The 20,082-nt window shown below is 38.1% G+C and overlaps 1 protein-coding gene across 4 annotated transcripts in view; it reads right to left on the bottom strand.

The window, feature by feature from the left end:
- Positions 1–1,269: 1,269 nt before the first annotated feature.
- The window catches only part of GLCCI1 (glucocorticoid induced 1), a 54,130-nt gene continuing 35,317 nt past the window's right edge, over positions 1,270–20,082 (bottom strand). The window contains exons 4-8 of one of the 4 annotated variants that reach the window (XM_082288657.1): positions 19,209–19,325; positions 17,057–17,209; positions 10,911–11,121; positions 5,215–5,335; positions 1,270–4,151 (exon numbers count right to left, since the gene is read on the bottom strand). In XM_082288657.1, coding sequence (XP_082144783.1) covers positions 3,803–4,151; positions 5,215–5,335; positions 10,911–11,121; positions 17,057–17,209; positions 19,209–19,325 — 951 coding nt within the window. In that variant the 3' untranslated portion in view covers positions 1,270–3,802. The remainder of the gene's footprint in view (positions 4,152–5,214; positions 5,336–10,910; positions 11,122–17,056; positions 17,210–19,208; positions 19,326–20,082) is intronic. The other 3 variants (XM_082288658.1, XM_082288659.1, XM_082288660.1) reach the window with 3 other exon arrangements.

Raw genomic sequence — 20,082 nt, 5'->3', positions numbered from 1 at the left:
GAGAGACTCAAGGCAAAATTATTTCATTAGCTCTCTACTCTCAGTGCTTTTCAGACTCCTTGTTTTGGCTTTGGGGAAGACAAAGGCAGTGAGTTAAACAGAGCACACCAAGTGTGGCTCATGTGGGAAAAAAACCAAAATGTGACTAAGCAAGGCCTAGGTTCATGAGGATACTTACGAGTTCCCTGTGACACAAACTGCAGCTCATCTCTGCACGGCAAGCTACACACCTTTGTCAAAGTACTTCCTGAGAAAATTCCCACTCAAGGACAGCCCGAAACTGCTGCAGCCAAATCCATTTAGGGGACAGGATGGTCACAAAGCTACTCCTAGGAACCCCTTCAAGCTGAGGATGAAATGGCTGAAATGATACCACTTCTCACTGAAGGACACCAAGCACTCTCGTAGCAGGGTGTGATCACAGAACCACAGAATATCCTGAGCTGGAAGGGACCCAACGAGGGTCATTGAAGTCCAACTCCTGACCCTGCACAGGAGTTTTAGTTAAGTTCCAGTTGATGTTTTTAACATAGTCACATAGAAACCTTGCAATCTTTGGGATGCTGAAAACTTAAAATTTCCACTGACTGATGACCATAAACATTAATCCATTCTTGATGGTTATTGCCATAGCGCTCTTCAGTAAACACTGACTTTGGAGGATTTACATGGATTTAAATATTATCCTTCTTTCTTCCTCCTTCCCCCTCACCCCCATCTGGAAAGAATTATTCCTCAAGTCAAATGACAATCATTTGAGTCATACAAAACAACATGAAACCAAGACTGTCAGTAGATTTATACCACATCCTTTAGGGGTTTAGCTTAGTTTCACATAGTGAAACATCTAATGGCTTTCATCATTTTCAACAGATAATTTGAAATTAGCCATACCACATACACAGCAGCAGATACATCGTTTCAAATAACTCTTAACTGGTACTTTTCCTGTGCTATGTAGAAACAGAGTATGCTATTTAAAGCATATTTAAGCATTCAGCTATTTTTAGGGTTTTTCCCTGCTTCTGAGTACAGCATTATGCAAAAATCAATAGATAAGAGATTATCGTGTTGTAGAAGACATAGCACACTAGTCATACATGGTTGGCATTATTCTAGATGTAAATTTGGAACAATATTAAAATTTAATCTCCTCCTATGGTGTTTCATGCAGAGTTTCCAAAAATAAATGAACCACTGCTTTTGTGTGTTGTCCCCACCACTTTTTTTTTTTTAACTATAATTTTTATTTAAATAAGACACAGGAACTTCTATACCGAAAAAAATACAAAACGAAAGCCACACATTTCCTTGTGTAAAGCAATATTGTGTGATAACTTGAATACTGTTCAGCACAGTGGCTAGAAATAACAGTACAACTATGTACAAAACTTTAAACAATATTTGACAAATTTCTACAGCTGGATGTAGAATACAATTGAGATAAACAACTGCTGGGAAATTTACATGGCAAAGCATTAGCTTTAACACATTTGGTTCAAAACCTTCAATTCTGCTAAGAACAAATGTGCATTTTAATTAATATTTAGTTTCTCATGGAAAAAATATAAAGAACATGTAATGGCATTGCCAATATTGTACAGAGTTCAGCACTGACCTAAAAACCACTCATCATATCCCCTGGTAACCTAACACCAATAACTGAGACTACAATTTCTTATCTGAACATAACCAGAGCATAAAAAGGTCATCATACTGCAATGTTAGTCTAGAAAGCAAAATATTAAAAGGAATTGATACTTACATCATGAGTATTTTCTGCCCTTTATCTTCAGTCTATAAAATATATAGTGTTTTCACCTAGGCCTGAGATTAGTAGGGTTAAAGATGGCTGTTGTGTTTCACGAAGCTTTTTCACATGAAAATGGTTAGACAGACCTCTCTCCTACATTTTCTGCAAGGGGAGTCAAAAAACAGTGGATGTTTTATAGGCTGCAAATTCCACCTTGTAAGACAGTGTTAACAAAAACTCAGTAATAAAAAGGAAGCAATGCTTTATTTCCATAAAAAGCACATATCTAGTGAGTAGTGGCTCACTCTCACCCCCCTCTCACCTCACTAGTGGTGAGGGGTGGCTCACTCTCACCCCCCTCCAATCTCATCTCCAAAAGCAGAAAAAAACATAGAAGAGCAAGTTTAAATGCTCCTAGTAGCTGCAGGCTACTAATCTCTTCAATTCCTGGAAAAGGTGAACCTTATTCTCTTAGGAGTAGACAGCATAAACAGAGTTCCAATGAGCTGAAAGCAATGGAGCAAGAACACCGAGTTTATTTTGCCTTTGGGGTCCTCTTTGTATCACAGAAAATTATCTCTGAAAGCAATGCTCCTCTTTTTCCAGTACAATAGAAGAGCACCACAAACCCAATCTTGCCATGTACTGTTTTGAGAAAGTGTCCAGCCTGCAAAACCAGGATTATTTTACATGGATTTTTCTTTTATTCACACTTAAGGAGGGGGGAAAGCACACTTTTACACACACAAGTAACTGAAAGTTATGGGAAAAGCTTTAAGTAACATGAACTTAAAACTATTGTTTTCCCCACCCCTCTTAGAACACCCACTTGCTACTTCTGGACTTTCACCCAAACACAATTACTCACTACATAAATAAAACGCTGCTCTTCTAACACTGCTCAACAAAATCTGAAAACCTATTTCCAACCAGCAAATGAAGGAACATTTCCAAAAGAGAAACTAAACATTAATTTGACTTTTAGACAGTAACAGTAGCATTTCACATCCTTAACTGCCAACAAAAACCTTGAGAGGAAATCCCCAATCGCCCCCTGTGAAACCTGAAAGAATTTCTGTCCTTTAACAAAAACATTCTTGTCTTTCAAAATCCTCTCACACACAATGTGGAATGTTTCTCATGTACAGCCTAGTACTGAACACTTTATTTGCAACAGTTTAACAGTCATTAACTGAGCAACACCTGAAACCTTTAAATGCCACAATTTTACATCTATTGAAATGACAGTAAATGCAACAGTTGTTTTACTTGTAAGCACATGACAAAGTGATATAACATCACAGATTTGCTGGTTCTCCTCATGTTCACCCATGTCCAGGGTCATCATTCACCTGGATCTGAATGCACTTATTCCAAGAAAGTGGAATGTAATGAGGAAATATTAATGCATAAAACAAGGAAAGGCAAAAGAGTGATGTTCCCTCTTTAGCTTTGTAGCTGTAAAATATTTTATATTCCAATATGATATACATTCCAAGTTACCTGAGTTTACACTTCAAGAGAAGTACCTGAAGCTAGGCCATAGGGTGGGCACTGTGCAACTGCTGTGGCCATTTTTTTTTTTTTTTTTTTTTTTTTGCATTGTGTGTATTACAGAAGTTAGAAACATAAACACCTGGATCAATTGTAAACATAATTCTGAAGTACAGTATTTTCCATAGGACACAACACAGCAAGACATTTTCTATTCAGACAGGCAACATTTTTTTATATATAGAGAGAGCTTATTTATACTGTAGAATTTGAAACAGAACACAGGACACAGTACTAATCTGGTCAAACGTACTATGAAATGCATAGTCTCCACTTAAAACGCTTAATGATGTATGAATTCTGCAGGCATTACTGCTTTCTCACCAAAAAATGCTGAATATGGATTCTGTCCCTGCCAAGAACAGTGTTGAGATATTTTTTTGAATGCTGCTAAGTATTCCGTGGTGTTCTGAAAGGTTGCCACCTCATGCAGATGTATCTGAACTAGGATCTCCTCACTCCTTGTCTCAGGGCAGAGGCCTGCTCCACCTTGCTCTAGATTAGCATGTAGCTCTGAGGAGAGGAATGGTCTTCAGTCTGAATTTCTTGCAAAAGCGGCTGCTGCTGCTGGGACGGTTGCTGTACCGGGATCTCTGGGGAGTCCATTGTGCTGGTGTCATCTGACAGAGATGAGAAAGAGACCCGGGACGAAAGCTGCTCAACAGTCAGGGTGCTCAAACCTGTGCTTTGACCAGAGTTTGGAGAGTTCTTCAGCGTCAGGTCTGAAGCGGGAAGGAGGGGGCCCAGAAGTTTTACAGGACAGAAAGCTGATCCGGTTGGGATGAAATTAACCTTGTTTTTGTCAGGACATGAAAAGAGAGGGGCTGAGACAGGCTGACGAGACCTACAACGAGAAAAAAGATTATATATCTGGCCAGCTGAGATGTTTTTCACATCATGAACTTTGTGGTTCTACACATTGCTAAAATGTGAATGACAAGGAATGGGATTAATTGGACAGAGGGGCAAACATCTTCCATATTGGCAGTCAGCTAACTGATCCACAGCATTAAAAATAGTACCATCACAAAAAATGACTTGGTAATTACTGGACAAACATGCAACTTCCAGCACAAAAAATCTGCACTACATATGCACACGAAAAATGCCGCAGTGAATTTCGAATGGCACAAATTTTTCTTTCATAGGCAGTGCAGCAACAACATATTCAGTCATTTTAAATCCCTTTGAGGACCTCCATAAAAAGACCTCTCCTTTCCCATATTCCATCATTTGTCTGGAGGCTTTTTCCACAACCCAACATTGCTCCCTTCACCACCCAGCAGGCAACGAATGCTGTTAGAGCAAGAAACGTCCCCTCCTTAATTCTTTCATCCACAGGAGCTTAGCATGCAACCTCAACAGCATGTGCTGTGCTCAAATACTGCTGGGTCTAGGGAAAAAAGACATGATGTCCAAGAGTTTAACTTCCAATTTCTTGCTCAGCAAAAATATTGAGCCAAGTCTATGCCATAAGCATACTACCATCTACAAATGTTTTACATATCTTTCATTCCATTTTATATGTTTAATACACATCAAAATGCAACCTATGCTTGAAACTGGTAATTATGACAAGGAGAGTTTTTGTTTAAGCCATGAAAATTTAAAATGTTATAAAAAATACATGGAAAGAGGTTTAAATAAATGCTTAGGAAATTAATGTACCTTATCTTTCCTGCTTGGATTTTTGTTGCCTTTTATAAATGCACAAAAAGAGGTAAAAGACTCCATTTTCTCTTCACACCAATGTAAACACTTCAACTTCTCTTCTGCACAAACTATAAGAATAGTTTGCTCCTGAAAAACCCATCAGCTGGAATAGTTTATTCATCTGCAGTTGAATAGGCTCAGTAAACAGGTTTACTGCTTTGCAGATACCAGCTGATATAAAAGGCATTACTTACGACATTTCCTCAAAGACCTTCACTCGCTCACATCCCTCTGGGGGCTCTCGTTTGAACATGTAGCTGTTGTTTGGTTTGGGAGATGAGGCATACTTGGGCAACGGTGAGCTACTCCCACTGTCTGAAAATTTAAAGCAGTTATATTACTAGAGATTGAGAGTGCTTTTTAATTAAATTCGATTTCCAAACAAGATGCCTTTTTCACAATTTAGCCACTACGCTGATTTGCTTCTACCACAGCGTTTCCTTTATTGCAGGCTACTTCTAACACCCTTGTATAGCACATTTCTTCTGAATAACAGCTTCGGTGCAGCAGCAATCTATCGCATAACAACACGTAACAGGAGGATATTTTTATCCAGAACACTGCAATCGGAACAAAGCAGAGCTGTGATCCTGGAAACAAATACATTCTTTATTACGTAGTTCCAAAACCATAAATGAACAAGGTAATATGCCTAATACATGCAGAAGAATTATGAGTGGTAATGAGAAAATGCCTTCTCACTGTATAAACAGTGTTATTAAAAATGTGCATATACACCTTGTATCTTATTTTAAAACATAATTCTTCACTGGAATGTTGACCTTATTAGTCTCATGAACAGCTCAGAAGCTGTAATAAAACAAGTTTGTGACACAGGTACTGCTACCTCATCATTACAGTGTCTTATCTTACTTGCTTCACAGTTGTGAAGTTGCTTTAGTATCCAGAATAAAACTTCTGCAATTTAATTCTCTCATCACTACTGGCTATATGATACAGGTATTCTTTGTAACTCCAGCTGTATGTGTGTATTGTAACCAGACACACTTAGAATTAAAGGTGTGAAGATCTAAGACAAAAGGCAATGGGCAGATTTGTTGGTACTTCTCAGAAAGTATGAGAGAAGGCTCAAGTCCAGTAATGACAGCAGCACAAAAGTTTGAAATATTAAGTCTATGAAAGGGTTCCCTTTAAGCAGTCATGCTAACAACATCACAGTGAATGCATTAAGGAAATAAAGTAGGTACAGAAATAGCTATCCACAGAAAATTAGCCTTCTGCAGTGGCTTCTACCTTTTCAAAGAGCAACATCTGTCCTAGGGTTGTGTTAGTGGTTCCCTATGCCCTGCTTAGGATTACAATTAAAAAATGAAATATTAAAATTAAAGGGGACCCAACTTACAAATACACCTTACTTGGAGAGAAACAGCTGCTCTTGCTTTAGCTCTTTTGGAATCTTTCCACTAATGTGGGGTACCTTATTTTTAACTCAAGTTTATAACCTTTGTTTACTTTGCTGTTGTGCATGTGTGTCGCCTTTCAGCTACCCAAGCTTCAAGCACTATGATCTAACCTCACACAAGTGGACAGATTTGTCTTTAACAGCTTGCAAAGAGTAACTACACAAACTTTCATATTACCATGACTCCAATACAAAGGCTAATATTAGCTGTTTTGAAACATTTCTGCTTCCTCTTACAACAAGAAACAAATCAACTCAAATGTCACATTTCCCTTTGAAGACTTATTATGAAAGATAGGAGGAAAAAAGTAAGTTGAAGTGAACTTCAGTAGCATATTGATTATTCAGCTCTTTCCTGCTGTGGAGTGAATACAGAACTTCTATTTACAGAATTTTTGGTGTTAACTACTAAGGCAGAAAATGCTTAGAAACGATACAGATATTTGCCAAGTTGGGAGCATGATGGTCCTGTTGGCAGCTTTCCACTGTTGGCCCACACTGCTCATTCCAAACACAGAAATCATTAACAGAATCCAGACAGTTTGTTTCCTCCTTCTAATATTTAAAACTGAAGATCCAAGTTTCTATTTAAAAAATTAGAGACATAAAATGTACTACTGTTCATTTCACCAAATAGTGGAAAACCATGGCAGTACATTCAAGGGAAGAATCAAACAGAATTCAAAGTTAAGTCAGTTCTTGGAAGATTCTAAATCTTGTCTACTAGCCAGTTCAGCTTTCAGACAAGGTTTTGGTTTAGTTAGCCCTGTCTGGCTGAAACTTTCTATGTAGGGCAGCTGCTAAACAAGTATCTCTCTTTACCCTCCCTGCTTTTAAAGCCTACGAGTTGTTAGACTTTCGTTCTGACCAAACGCACAGCACGCACTATTTGAAGAACACGTGTGGCTGTGAGCAGACCCGCACGTACAGGCCGGGTGTTGGGCGAGAGCAGAACGGGGTTGGGAACACAGGCCACAAGTGGCAAGAAGTGGAATTCACAGCTTCAGACAGTCTCCACCTGTGTATCCTGTAAGCTCTGCAGTGCTAATCTATCCCATCACTAATCCCCGACGACACAGACGCAGCAAATCTCGAGTGTTGTGCGAGTGTTTGATTTGTGCCGTTGTTGCTCTCTGAGGCCCCAAGGCCGAGCCCTCAGGTCCCACCAGCAGGGGGCGCCCTGCCGGCGTGTCCCAGCCCACCCACCCCATTCCACCCCGCTCACAGTGACCATGGAATCTTCGGGCAGTTTTGCTGCCACAAATGCACAGCAGACAATATGGAGCCTTATCACAGGGAATTTCTGGACACATACTTAAAACAGATATATTCTGTTATCTAGAAGACATTTTAAGATTGTCATTAAAACACTAAAAATACCTTTTTAACCTCAATACCAGAAATTACAGCTTGCACACATTAGAACAACTAAAGAGGCTAACTAAAAAAGAATCTGTAGAACAGTTTTTTGAGTGACAATACTTAAATGAAACAAAAATTTGCCAGTGAGCCTTGGGATTTGTTTTGATATGTTCAAAAACACATAATAAGACTATCCAAAGACTTCGCTAACAACCTCCCTTTAAAAAACTACGAATCAGATGCCCAGAATTTAACAAGTATCTTCAGTTCATCTTCATGAACATGTTACTTGTAAGAGCCTGCTAGCAACAGTGGAACTACTAAATGCTATGTAAAGGCACCTAAATCAAAATCCCTGAAAAACAGGGTATACTATCTCTATTTGTCCAAAAAACATCCCCCAAATTTCATCTGCTTATACATTCGGATGCTTTTGAATTTCACCTCTGTCACAGCTGCCAAGAATGCTATGTAGGGCTCTGAATTACAGTTTCATGGACCAGAGCATCACAAAACAGATCTAGTGAAACCACTGGTTTTAATATAAAATCATAAAGCCAGGTGCCATGAAAATACCTTCTTTCCCAACCCTTCCTTGTCTGCTCTAATCAATACTGTGTTCAGAGCAATATTGTGGGCCTTTCCTGAAAATTAGCTTTCACTTGCTTTTGAAAAATTCAATTATTTAACAGCTTCTTGCAAAAAGATAAACCCAACAGCTGATAGAGTCCAAAGGACAGCTGTAAGGGCCTCAGGCCAAAGCACAGCTTTGCACAAAAAGTAGAAGATGCTTTAGGAATGTAAAGCAGTGCGCTGTGTCTGTACGGATCATTGGCTCCTCTCACTGTTTATGTCTCTCAGTCAAACTAACCTTCCTTTCTTATTCAGCAACACACCCCGGAACCATTAATAATGCTGATAATTCCTCTTTTTAATGGTAAACCCAAGTTATTCCCATCAAGAGGAAAATCAAGCATTGAGAAAAGTAACAAGAAAACATAGTTAAAACATCTACATTTGGTTACACAATACATTTTTCCGAACTTAACAGGCCTCACAAAAAACTGATGATGGTTTTCCTCTAGCATCACAAAAGCCTTTAAAATGAAGGTGTGGAAACCTTCCCAAGTTTTTATTGTACAGAGCAGATAACATCCACAACAAATGTAATAAATTGTCCCTCATAACTTCTTGTTCTCTGGTATTTCTACCTGTACTGCTCATTTATCTATAATTTAATGATTTTGAGTAACATTCAGAACAACTGGCCTGTAGTATCTGGATGATCTAGAAGTAAAAAGCACCTTTCTGACTATGTTTTTATAACCTCTGAACAAATTACCTTCTCTTGGAAAACCGCTCCATATTTTCCTAGTTTTTAATCTTGCCCTTAAAGAATTAAGCTGTGATGAGCAGTTCAAACTTTCATCTTTCATATGCACAGTATTACATTCCTTACTTAAACTGATTTTAAAATGCCATCATGATGACTTAAAAAACTGGCTGTTTATCACCATCACCTACACACTACTACTGGAGAAGACTTTTGATACAAGCCTAGCATTAAAGCCAGTCTTAAAACCAAAATCCACAAATAAGTATCTACTCATAAATTTCACTCCATTCAGCTGTTCAAAAAATACAAGGCAGGAGATAAAAAGCCTTGAAAAGCATTAAAAAGGCTAGATGCACTATTTCAAACTGTCTTCACTCGTTACTGCCAATAAATGTACTGCTGAAAATTCCCATTACTGCGATAACAAAGTACTAACTGCAAAAGGAATTATTCATTTCCTTGCTTTTTAACTTATATTTGTTATCACGACATATATGAACCAATTTACCTGTCAAGATGACTTTTTGTGTGCTAATACTTTAGTGGATGTTTCTATAGTGAATCAGTCTTGACAACGTATTAAAATTCACATGCATAGTCTAAGAGGAGTATGGTGGGGGTAAGCTAATACCACTGTTATTTTTGGAGCACAGCCAACTATCACATTGACCTAAAACTTTTACTTTAATGTGGTTAACTTAACCCACCCCCAGTTCAGGATTTGGGCAGATGGATTTGTTTTCCACTACTTCCTTTTAAATCCAAGATGGGAAAAAAATACTTTCAGAAATCAAGAAAAGCTAGTATTTCTCCTGCTGACTTCCCCAATCCTATTCCCAAATTACCTTAACAATTAACAAACAGATAGTATTTACAGAAAAAAGCTTAACCTTACTTATAACCTCAAAATATTATCTTTAGCTTATTAGTAAATATATGCTAAATCTTAGACGTTTTCATTTCCTCTGTGAAACTTACTCCTCTTAGTTTGTATGATTTACTCAAATCCTACATCCTCCATACTGAAGTCCACGTTTCAGCTAGCTGACCAGAAGCACAAGGGTAATTTTATTAGCAAAGTGTTGTCAAAAAAAAGCCTCAGTCTTTTTCACACTGGTGCCTACATTCCCATACTCCATAGTCTGTCAGTAACTCTTAATTACTGAAATTCCAGTTGTACTCCCACTATAGAACCAAACAACATTTTACAGACTTTAAAAAAAAAAAAGCAGGATATTGATAAACACATAAATTATTCAGAATTTTTGAGCTGCTATGCAGCATACACAGAGAAGTAATTACTCTCCATCAGGTTGTTCAAACAGGTATCTGAACTTCTCACCAAATAGCTTCAGGTGGAATGTAAGAGTTCAGAAGCAGAGTACTTTTAAAAGCAGTCCAAAACTTCATCACCATTTTGAACAGCAAGCAACTCACCTACGATAAATATACAGTCTACCACAAACCTTCCTGAAACCTTTCTTAAATGTCAACATGTTACAGTCTGAATTCTTCACATTAGGATCTTCATAAATAATTAACTGTTTGCTGTGCTCCTCTGACGTATTTATGGAAGATGTTTGTGAAGTTTCACAAACAAGAGGGAAAAAGATATGTAAACAAACAAAACCAATTTTCAGATTAATCCTCAATCCCTCCACAGCCATCAAACAAAAACAAAAACTGATGTAATGAGTAAAATGAAGGTAGTTGTAAAAGCAGGACATCACATGCCTCCCATAGGTAAAGGCAGGCCATTCTACTCTCACCTTTATCACGGTCATAGAGTAAATCTTCTGTTGAACAGGGACTCCCATCCTGAGATTCAGGAGGGCAAAAGGGAGAGACACATGGTGAGTGACTGCTGCAGCTGCTGCTGCGCTCCTGGACAGACGGAGTTTGAGTGTCAATGCTTCGGGTACTACTACTACGATAGTGAGCAGGTAACGGGGCCCTTCGACCGTCAGGGATATCCAAAGGCTGCAAGAGAAACAAGCAACTCAAGTTACAGAGAAAAGATCAAACTCACAAGCAAGGTCAGCCTGTAGCAGTCATAAGTGAAGGCCTTAAGATGAACAAACAAGGCATTTTTTAAAGAACAGAAGATCTCACACAAGAAAATAATGCAGTGTACAATGGACACAACATACGCTGAGTACTGGGGCAATGAGCACATGTTCCAATGCAGTTAACATCCACACTTCAACACACGCCAGTGCTATGTTTTTATGGTTTTTATGACCGTTTAAAAAAGCAAACCTCCCTCTCTAATCATACTTAGTACTACAGTTTTCAATAAAGGTCACTGTTATTAAAAAAGAAAAACAAGTACCCTGACAGAGATCACATTTGGATAAAAGGGAAAGTAGAAAATGTCAAATACAATGGCATACTATTGCCATAACAACCTATTATAAAAGGAAACCATCCAAGTTCTGCTACTAAGTTGTAATTCTTTAGCACACCCCTACATTCCATCCTTCTACAGAAGATGCACACACAGGCTTGTAACAAGGCTCACAAGCTTTGTCTTGAACCAAAGCTAGCAAGCTCTGCCTGCCCGTATCAGCCTAGCTGGCACTGGCCAGAGAGATCCTGCATCCCGTTCTGCAACACACTGCATAGACATGTTCACAGCAGTAGATTGACACGCTCTACTTACTTGTCCTTCCCAGTGTAAAATTAGCTTTTTTAATAAAGACAGTGCTGCTTTAAATGTAAGAAATCAAATGGGAATTAGTGTCTTGCTTAGAAGCGAAGGGGGAAAATTGCCTGCAAGATTTAAACAATTTTTATTCTCACTTCAGGAAGAACTGTGTCCAAACCATAGAGAACAGTTTAAATGTTCTAGCTACAAAAAATTAATGTCTTTTTCCTTCTCACTTCAAGAGAACATTTTTATTTTATTACCTCTCTTTCCCATATATTCCAAAACTGTAACAGCTTGTTCCAGAGCCTAAAATTCAACCCAACATTTTTGCTGGCAATGAGGACATGACACCTATTGGCTGAATATCACATTCTCCCCTTTTCAGCAACAGTCTCTCCAGAAAACCACCACATATTATGCAGAGAGGCAGACATAGCAGAGCAGGAAGATAATTTTCTTCTTATGAGCCTTCCAGTTAACACCATTTCATATTTCAAGCAAGAGCAAAGAAACACACTATAAAGAGAACATCACAGTTGCTCCATCAAATGCTGTAAGGTTTGGGCACAGCTGTGTGGTCTGTTCCAACAGCTCAGTTCACATTGCATATGCGTTACAACACGACTGCACGTTCTATTCCCACCACCCCCAACAGGCCCTGACTCATTCAATGCACAAGACAGACCTGCAGCACTGTAGCATTTGTTACATACAAAGAAGAGAGAGAAAACAAGACTGAAGCTGTGAAAGAAAACAGTCTCATAATTATCATAACCAAACCAACAAAGAAAAAAAAACACATAAAAAACCAAAACAAAAACAAAAACCAACAAAAAAAAAGTGATGCAAAACAGCATTTTTATTTCTCTCTCTGCCACAAAAATTCTGTGGGATGTCAGGGAATCAACTGAACCAACATCTGTCTTTTACTGTATCTCTTCTGGATGCCCAGTTTACACAGGTGTGATCTGTAAAAGTATTCTGCATTAAGAGATCCAGAAGGAGACTACACCCTGAACTCCTAAAATGGAATACAACATCCTGAGTTACCTGAAGAACGACACTACAGAACCCTGATGGATTTGTTTCCCCATCCATAAAGTGTAAGTAGTGTCTTTCTTCTCACATAACTGTGATGTAAAGTGAACAAAATTTCAGACATACTCCTATTAAAAAGAAGCAAAATCTCAGGAAAAAATTCAGATTTCTGACTTCAAAGCAAGGCATAACAGTAAGCATGAGGACACAAAGCTAAGGAGGAGAAAAGAAAAACACCAAACAGCTGCTCATTAAGGGCATACACTATGGTCTATGTAACAGGTAAAACAAGGATTCCAGGGAGGGAAAAAAACCAGTAAGTGATCACATAATTAAAGACTTCAGGATAACACAGATGTTCTTCCACACCTGGATGAACAATGTAGTCTCAGCTAGTCAGGAAGTATATCCCAAATCACATATTTCAATCTCCTCTGAAATAAAGCCTGAGGTACAAAAATAATCCGTATTTTTACACACATATCTAAAGATACACAAAAGCAGAAAAAGCTAAATATTTATCATACTTTCCAAGTGCAGTAACTTTTAAGGCATAGAAAATGCCAGTTAATATCCCAGATTACTGTGCTTTTTTATTTATCTTTCCCTTAATGCTGACAAGTGCAAAAATCTCCATGAAAATACCAACTAAAAGTATTTTGCTTATCAAAAACTTTATGTATCAAACCTGATCAACATAAAAAAACACTTCTGAAGTTACTTTTCATGAGTCATGCCCAAACTATTCTAAAGCTGAAGTTCTCACAACCTTACAACATAAGAAAGAGGGTAACTAATTTGGTACAGCTGCTATTAGTTTCCATAATGCCCAATGCATGGAAAACAACAAGAAATTACTGCATTCTATACACTGTTTCTTGAGGGGTTTTTTGCAAGTATGTCCAGTCATTTATTTCCCTTATGCCAAATGCATTCTGACAGGACACCTGTCCATCCCTATGGGATGTGTGTTCTTGGACACAGTTACATACTGCTCTCATCTCCCTGCAAAGGTATGAAAATGCTCCATTTGACAGCAAGCATGCATTTCTCAACATACTGTTAACATTCACCTATCTGTTTTTAGTATTGATCTTTTTGCTGGAAAAAGCCCCAACAATGTTCTACTTAGGAGAATCAGGAATGCTACCAGTCTGTAAAAATACTACTGATGGGAGTCTCCTCACAAGCTGTACATCTATCTGGGAGGCAACTCCTTGAGAGCAAAGCATTCAATGCTATTGATTTAAAAACTTTCCTCTAGACTGAACAGCAAGGCCAACATAGATAAGTGCTTCTTCCTGCTGGCATCAGTGCATCAGATAAGGTGCAAGTGCAAAAACCATAATGTATCCTAGGAAGGAACACTTGGGAAAAAGAGTTTTCAGATGAAGGCTATGAAGATTTAAGTGAGGATCCTCTGCATCCGTGCAAAATAAAAAGTCCTTTTATTACAGGATTAAGTTCCAGATGGGTACACAAAACCACCTTGCCATCTCCTTCCAGCAGCATTAAAAATCAAACAAGGAACACAGTAATCAGTTTACTTACATTGTGTGATAGTCCATCAAACTGTCTCTATTTCTAATTACTTCTGTATACTTGATAGTTCCAGTAGACTGTTTTTCCTAACAGGAGGCCTATGAACACTTCCGTGTTCTGCTACAGGGCACTTTCCATGATTTTCACTCTTGTGTTCCATAAGCGGGAACACCTCTTATCCCTTAATCCCTACAAAAAGTCCATCATCTTATTGTACCTCAGTCTCCAACGTTTGTGTTGTGGAGTCACAATGGGACAGGGACAAAAGCCTGCAACAACTTCAAAAAAAGCTGAGTCCGTCTTAAAAGTTATGGTGAGAACAGAGACACACCATCACACCTTGTCAGAGTTAATCAGCAGGTTATAAAAAAAAGGAAGCAAAATATATCCAAGAATTTTGAATAAATTAAACATTTATAATTTAAGCATTAGAACATGAATTAAAAGTTTATTAATAAATTTGAGGAGAAAGAGGTGATTGAAGTAACTCAATAAGGACAACTTATTTTTATGAGAGCAAAAAGAAAACACCTTCAGCTAACTAAGCAAGATGAATTATGTGAAAAAATACACCTATAGCTAAACTGCAAAGAATGAAATTTTTTTAATATTTTGACCACTCTGCAATCCCTCTAAACTTTATAGTCAATTGGATTTTTAAAAGGTAACGACACAAAGACATTACTAATCATCAATTATCTTTATGAAACACAAAAATAACAGGACAGCACAATAGTGGTGGGGTTTTTTTACTTTTATAACTACAGTTTGAATCATTGAGATGTTAAAACAAAAAAAAGGTTTCAAAGAACCAACAGAATTAAGTCAGCACGAGTAAAGACAGAAGACATATTCCAAAGCAACAAACTATCTTTGACCGTGCTTTTAAAACAGTTTCTAAAAATACAAAATGTTACAGCAAGAAAGAATGGCAGAAAATTCAAAGGAAAACAAACAGGCTCACTAGCAGTGAAACCAGTGAAGTTTGGTTTCCTACGATTTATCTTTTGTTCAGTAATTCCTAACGCTTAACCTAGCTGCCCCAACTCCTCCAGGCTAAAACACAGCTAAGTCGTTTATTAGGAGAAAGTTCACCAGCAGTAAGATTGAGTAAATTATGATCTTGTTATGATCTTCCATAAGCAAACTGAGATCTAGTAACCTCAAAGACAGCGCTAGGAGTCCCACTACAGGTCCCCCAAGACCAGACTTCACAGAAATTAACAGTTACATAGCAGGAAACAACCATCTGCCCACAAAGATGGACTTGACTTCAAGGGCAATGTCTGATTTATGACTTTCTTTTGTGTCTGAAGCTCTCGCCAGCTGAATGTTTGGAGGAAGGGTTCACTATTGCCTTGGTTGCATAAACTGCTGAGCACCTCTGGCCCAAATCCAACAATGCACTTAAGTATGTGCTTAACTGTTTTGCTGGATCAGAGTCAGTACATTCAGTAACATATGCAGGAGAGCTCTGCATCCCAAGCAATAAGCTGTTAAAACCCAAGGACAACATTTACAAGGATGATTTGTCTGACAGATAAATGAAATATCCTCCAACTGTAGGAGATTAAAACCCTAGCCATAGCAACATCAGCGGTGGCACTACAATACACACCTTTTTGTACTCACTTTGGAGATGCTGCAACAAGGCTTATTGAGCTGGGCTTTCAGTTTGCATGTTTGATTTTTTTTTTCCCTTATTCCCATTATAATACACACCTCTTCTAAAGGGATAAGACAGCCTTAGGAAAGAAAACTTAGTGTACAACTAACTACTACAGTATTTCATTGTTAAGACTGCTTTTTCCACACAACTAGGTGTCTGGAGAAGCCAAGACTACTCCCAAACTTTTAAAGTTTACTAATGACATGAAGAACTGCAAATACAAGCTTTCAGAATCTTAAACCCCTGATTGAAGTTTTATAGCTTGACTCGTACACTGAATTGCTATTACATGACCATTCATGAGAAAAGCACCTACACCTTGGAGAAGATTAGAAAAAACGGTGAAGTACTTTACTCCACAGCAGAAAATTTTCATTGGGTATTTAGGAAACAGTGGCTGTAAAGCAAGAATTCCACATTTTAAGTGTCATCCAAGCAATAAACTCTTCAATGACAAGTCCAATGGCTCCAAAGCAAAGCTGCCCCATTTGTCACTATTTCCCACACAGAGATCTTCCATGACAGACTACAGAGGTTTCATGGAAGTAACATGGTCGACATTCAGTTTATGGAGAAAAAAAGCATTAAAACCAAAAAAGAGAGCATAGCACCGGAAACTTACATCTTGCTCAAGAAAAAGAGCGCAAAATGAAGCAAATATAGCAACCTCCAGATCTCTTATTACTTATTACTGCAGCCTGAAGTGTCTGAGTGTTCAAACACTTGTATTTGTCACAAAAATTTTCAAGTTCTCTACAGAAAGGGCACTCTAAACAAAGTAGGTCTGGCCAAAAGCCCTTTAAAAATAAAAAAGAAAAACAACAACAACAACAAAAAAAACCCCCACCATGCTAAAACACTGAAACAAAGTTTTCAAACAGTTCTTTGAAGAAAATGATTTGTAATTTCAGCCACAAGGAAGGCTCCTCAAGAGGAAGGTTTTCCCGGAGTTTATAGATTACAAAGAGATAACAACCATAAACATGTTATTATACTTGGATAGTTACTATACTTACCTTGGATACTTCTTCTTTTCCACTGTTGTCCTTAATGAATACTTTTTCCAGTTCAGGGCTTATTCCTTCTACATTACACGGCACACGTGAAGCAGTTGATTTTGGCACTGAAATGTTTGACAGTGGCATAGGGACTGATCTGGAAATACAAGCCTAGAAGGTAGACAGTAACATGATTTAAAGATGGAAAACAGAATAAAGGCACAAGTCTGAGACCAAAACTAAAAACATTACTAAGTAAGAAACTGTGTATTAATTTTGCCATCCAGAAGATCATCTTTACTTAGTGAATTTAAATAAAAACAAATGCCTGCTTAAATAAAAACCCAATGTGTATCATCTCTACTTAACTCAAAGAAGAGTTGTATAATCAAAGCATTCTATGACTTCACTTGGTAGTAAGCAGACAGGTGTATGTACTTTCCAGAGGCACAGACTACAGTTTACACTGCAGGGGGACGGGGAGCGTGTGGGGCCCTGATGCTAATGTTTTAACTGGGATCCAAAAGGAATTTCATAACATTCCTAAAGCTTAATGACTCAACTGAAATATTCACTTAATGCACTTTTACTCTCTTTTGGTTGGCTTTAGCGAAGGAAAATTAAAACATTCATTCTGAACCTTTAATTTCATTAGCTTATAGCTTTTCAGAACTTTATGTCAAAGGTCTTAAGAGAAATCATCTTGAGTTTAAGACAAAAGCATGTAAGTAAGTAAAAATATGGCTTTCAGAAAAGCCTGTTGAGTGGAGCTCTATTACCAACAGGAAACACTCACAAGAATGCACACACACCTCGCACAGTCAACCTTAAAAGCTTCACCTTGGCAGCAGCTACACTGACAGCCATGAACCGTGTTCACATGTCAATCAATGTGTTCTCCTCCTACTCACAGGATCACAGGATGCTTAAGACAAAATGTAAACATTTTTTTTGAGTTCTTATCAAGTGAATCTTGCACAACGTGCAGCTCCCAAGGTGCAAGTCATTTGCAAGCCGTTCTCTGACTGCCAAAACACAACGCCTGCAGAACGGCTCTATCAGAGAACACCTTCCTGAGAAATCTAAATGTCACATGAGCAATGACAAAGTGAGCTCCAAGTACTAAAGAATGTTTCTTCACAGCGTATGCCCTAGGTGGGTTTCAATCTGTGTCAAAGACTGTTTGCTATGTGACTATAATTGCTTGCATTATACTATAGTGTATATAAAGGTACTTGCAACAGCTTACTCTGAGATGTAAAGCAAAATCCTTTGCTATGCAAAATGTTGCCGGACCCTTTGTTATAAAGGCATAACAGATTCAGGAAAAAGTATGAAATTCCTATTGTCTTCACTGCATTAGGTTTTGACCACAAGATTTTACCCCCACAGAAGGAATGTAAGGAATCAGCCATTACAGCTCAACCAGCTTCTGTAACTAACTGCTTTATAGAACACCTGGTAGCTAAAAAGGTACTCAGGAAATACCATGATAGAACCAACATTTCAGATGTTCAAAGAGTGGCCTGTTAGTAACAGGGACTCCAAGTTAAGGATCAACTACTATAGGTGAAATTTAATCAGGACTCAAATATCTGCACTCCCAAATAAGCCATGATTAAATGCTTTCTACAAGTGGCTTAAGGTCTGTGAAGGCATTGACTGAACCTCACCTGAGCTTCAGAACTGTAATGTGGGTTTCAATTTTGCTGACACGTTGTAATGACTAGATCATGACTGCTTTGGGCATCCTCCACTGCACTCTGCTTTGGTACTTTCTTTTTCTTTATTTTCTATTTTTATTTTTTAACTAGCCCAGATAAAATTAGGTTGCAAAACTTATAAGCAAATACCCTCCACAGGAGCTTTGAAAGTTTACCACAAAAAATTAGTCTTGGAAGCAAGTACGTATCCCTGGAAGCACAGGCTTATCTGGCCATGCCCAAAACTTTTACATCATTACGTATTTCAGTTGCTATCCTGGTGCAACCCTTCTTTTATTACATGATGACCATCAGATAAACTCCAGTGAAGGTACAGTGTATCAGACTTAAGCATTTCAGTGTACCACACAAGAGAACAAACACAAGACAGATGGGAAGGCTCAGCAGGCTATTCAGCCAACCCTGGTAAGGTGGAAGGCTGTTAATACAAGGAACTACCCACTTACCTGAGTCTGACTGATTGCTATATGGTTGCCATGGAGAGGTGACTGACGTTCCTTCTCTTTGTTGTGACGACTGCTCTGCTTACTGCGCTGAAGCTGCTGCCTCAGTTTGGCAATCTGCTGGAGAGAAGTTCAGGTCAAGTGAGAATGAGTTCTCGAATGGGTAACTGCTCAAATCTTCACATATCAAGTGAACCATGGACATTTTAAATCCTCTTTGGAGGATTTTATAGGCATATGGGATTGCCTTTCCTTAAAGTATGAGCATTAAAGCTTCTTTCTGCTTATCAGATACTCCAAAGTATCTGCCCTATTCGCCAACCTAAATACAACAACAGGCTTAGTTTATTTAGTGAATTTCCTCATTTACACACAAGCACTGTAATATCTGATGCAAATAAAAGGAATCAGAATGACAATTTGTAGCATTTTCTAACCTCTAACTGGTTTAAACTGGGGACTTTGAAGCCTACAGTTTAATTTGTTTGATCTTAAACCAAACCATAATTTTTGAGTGGTAATTCATCATAAAAGTAAAGAGCCTTCACAAACAACTGGCAATCAAAATGCACTGCTCATCTTTGAGTACTTATTTAATACATTCAGTAGCACTTCCCTGCAGGCAAAATTATCACAAATTCCTTCAGGCAGATGGAATTATCTTTCCTACTGTCTGCTGCAAAGATGTCTAATCAAAAGTTACATATTTTAAATGTCAAATGCAACTAAAGCCATTATCCATTTGACCTGCCCCTTAACAAGAAACCTAAGAATTTCGTTTGGGGATTCCTCTACTTATTTATCCCTCCTGGGAAACTTCTACATGAAAGAGAGTACTTACCTCTATAAACATTGTCTCAGAAGTTTAGACTATGTG

Source organism: Coloeus monedula (assembly GCF_965178545.1).
Source record: "Coloeus monedula genome assembly, chromosome: 1".
Classification (NCBI taxonomy): Eukaryota; Metazoa; Chordata; class Aves; order Passeriformes; family Corvidae; genus Coloeus; species Coloeus monedula.
This window is presented reverse-complemented; position numbering and strand designations above follow the sequence as displayed.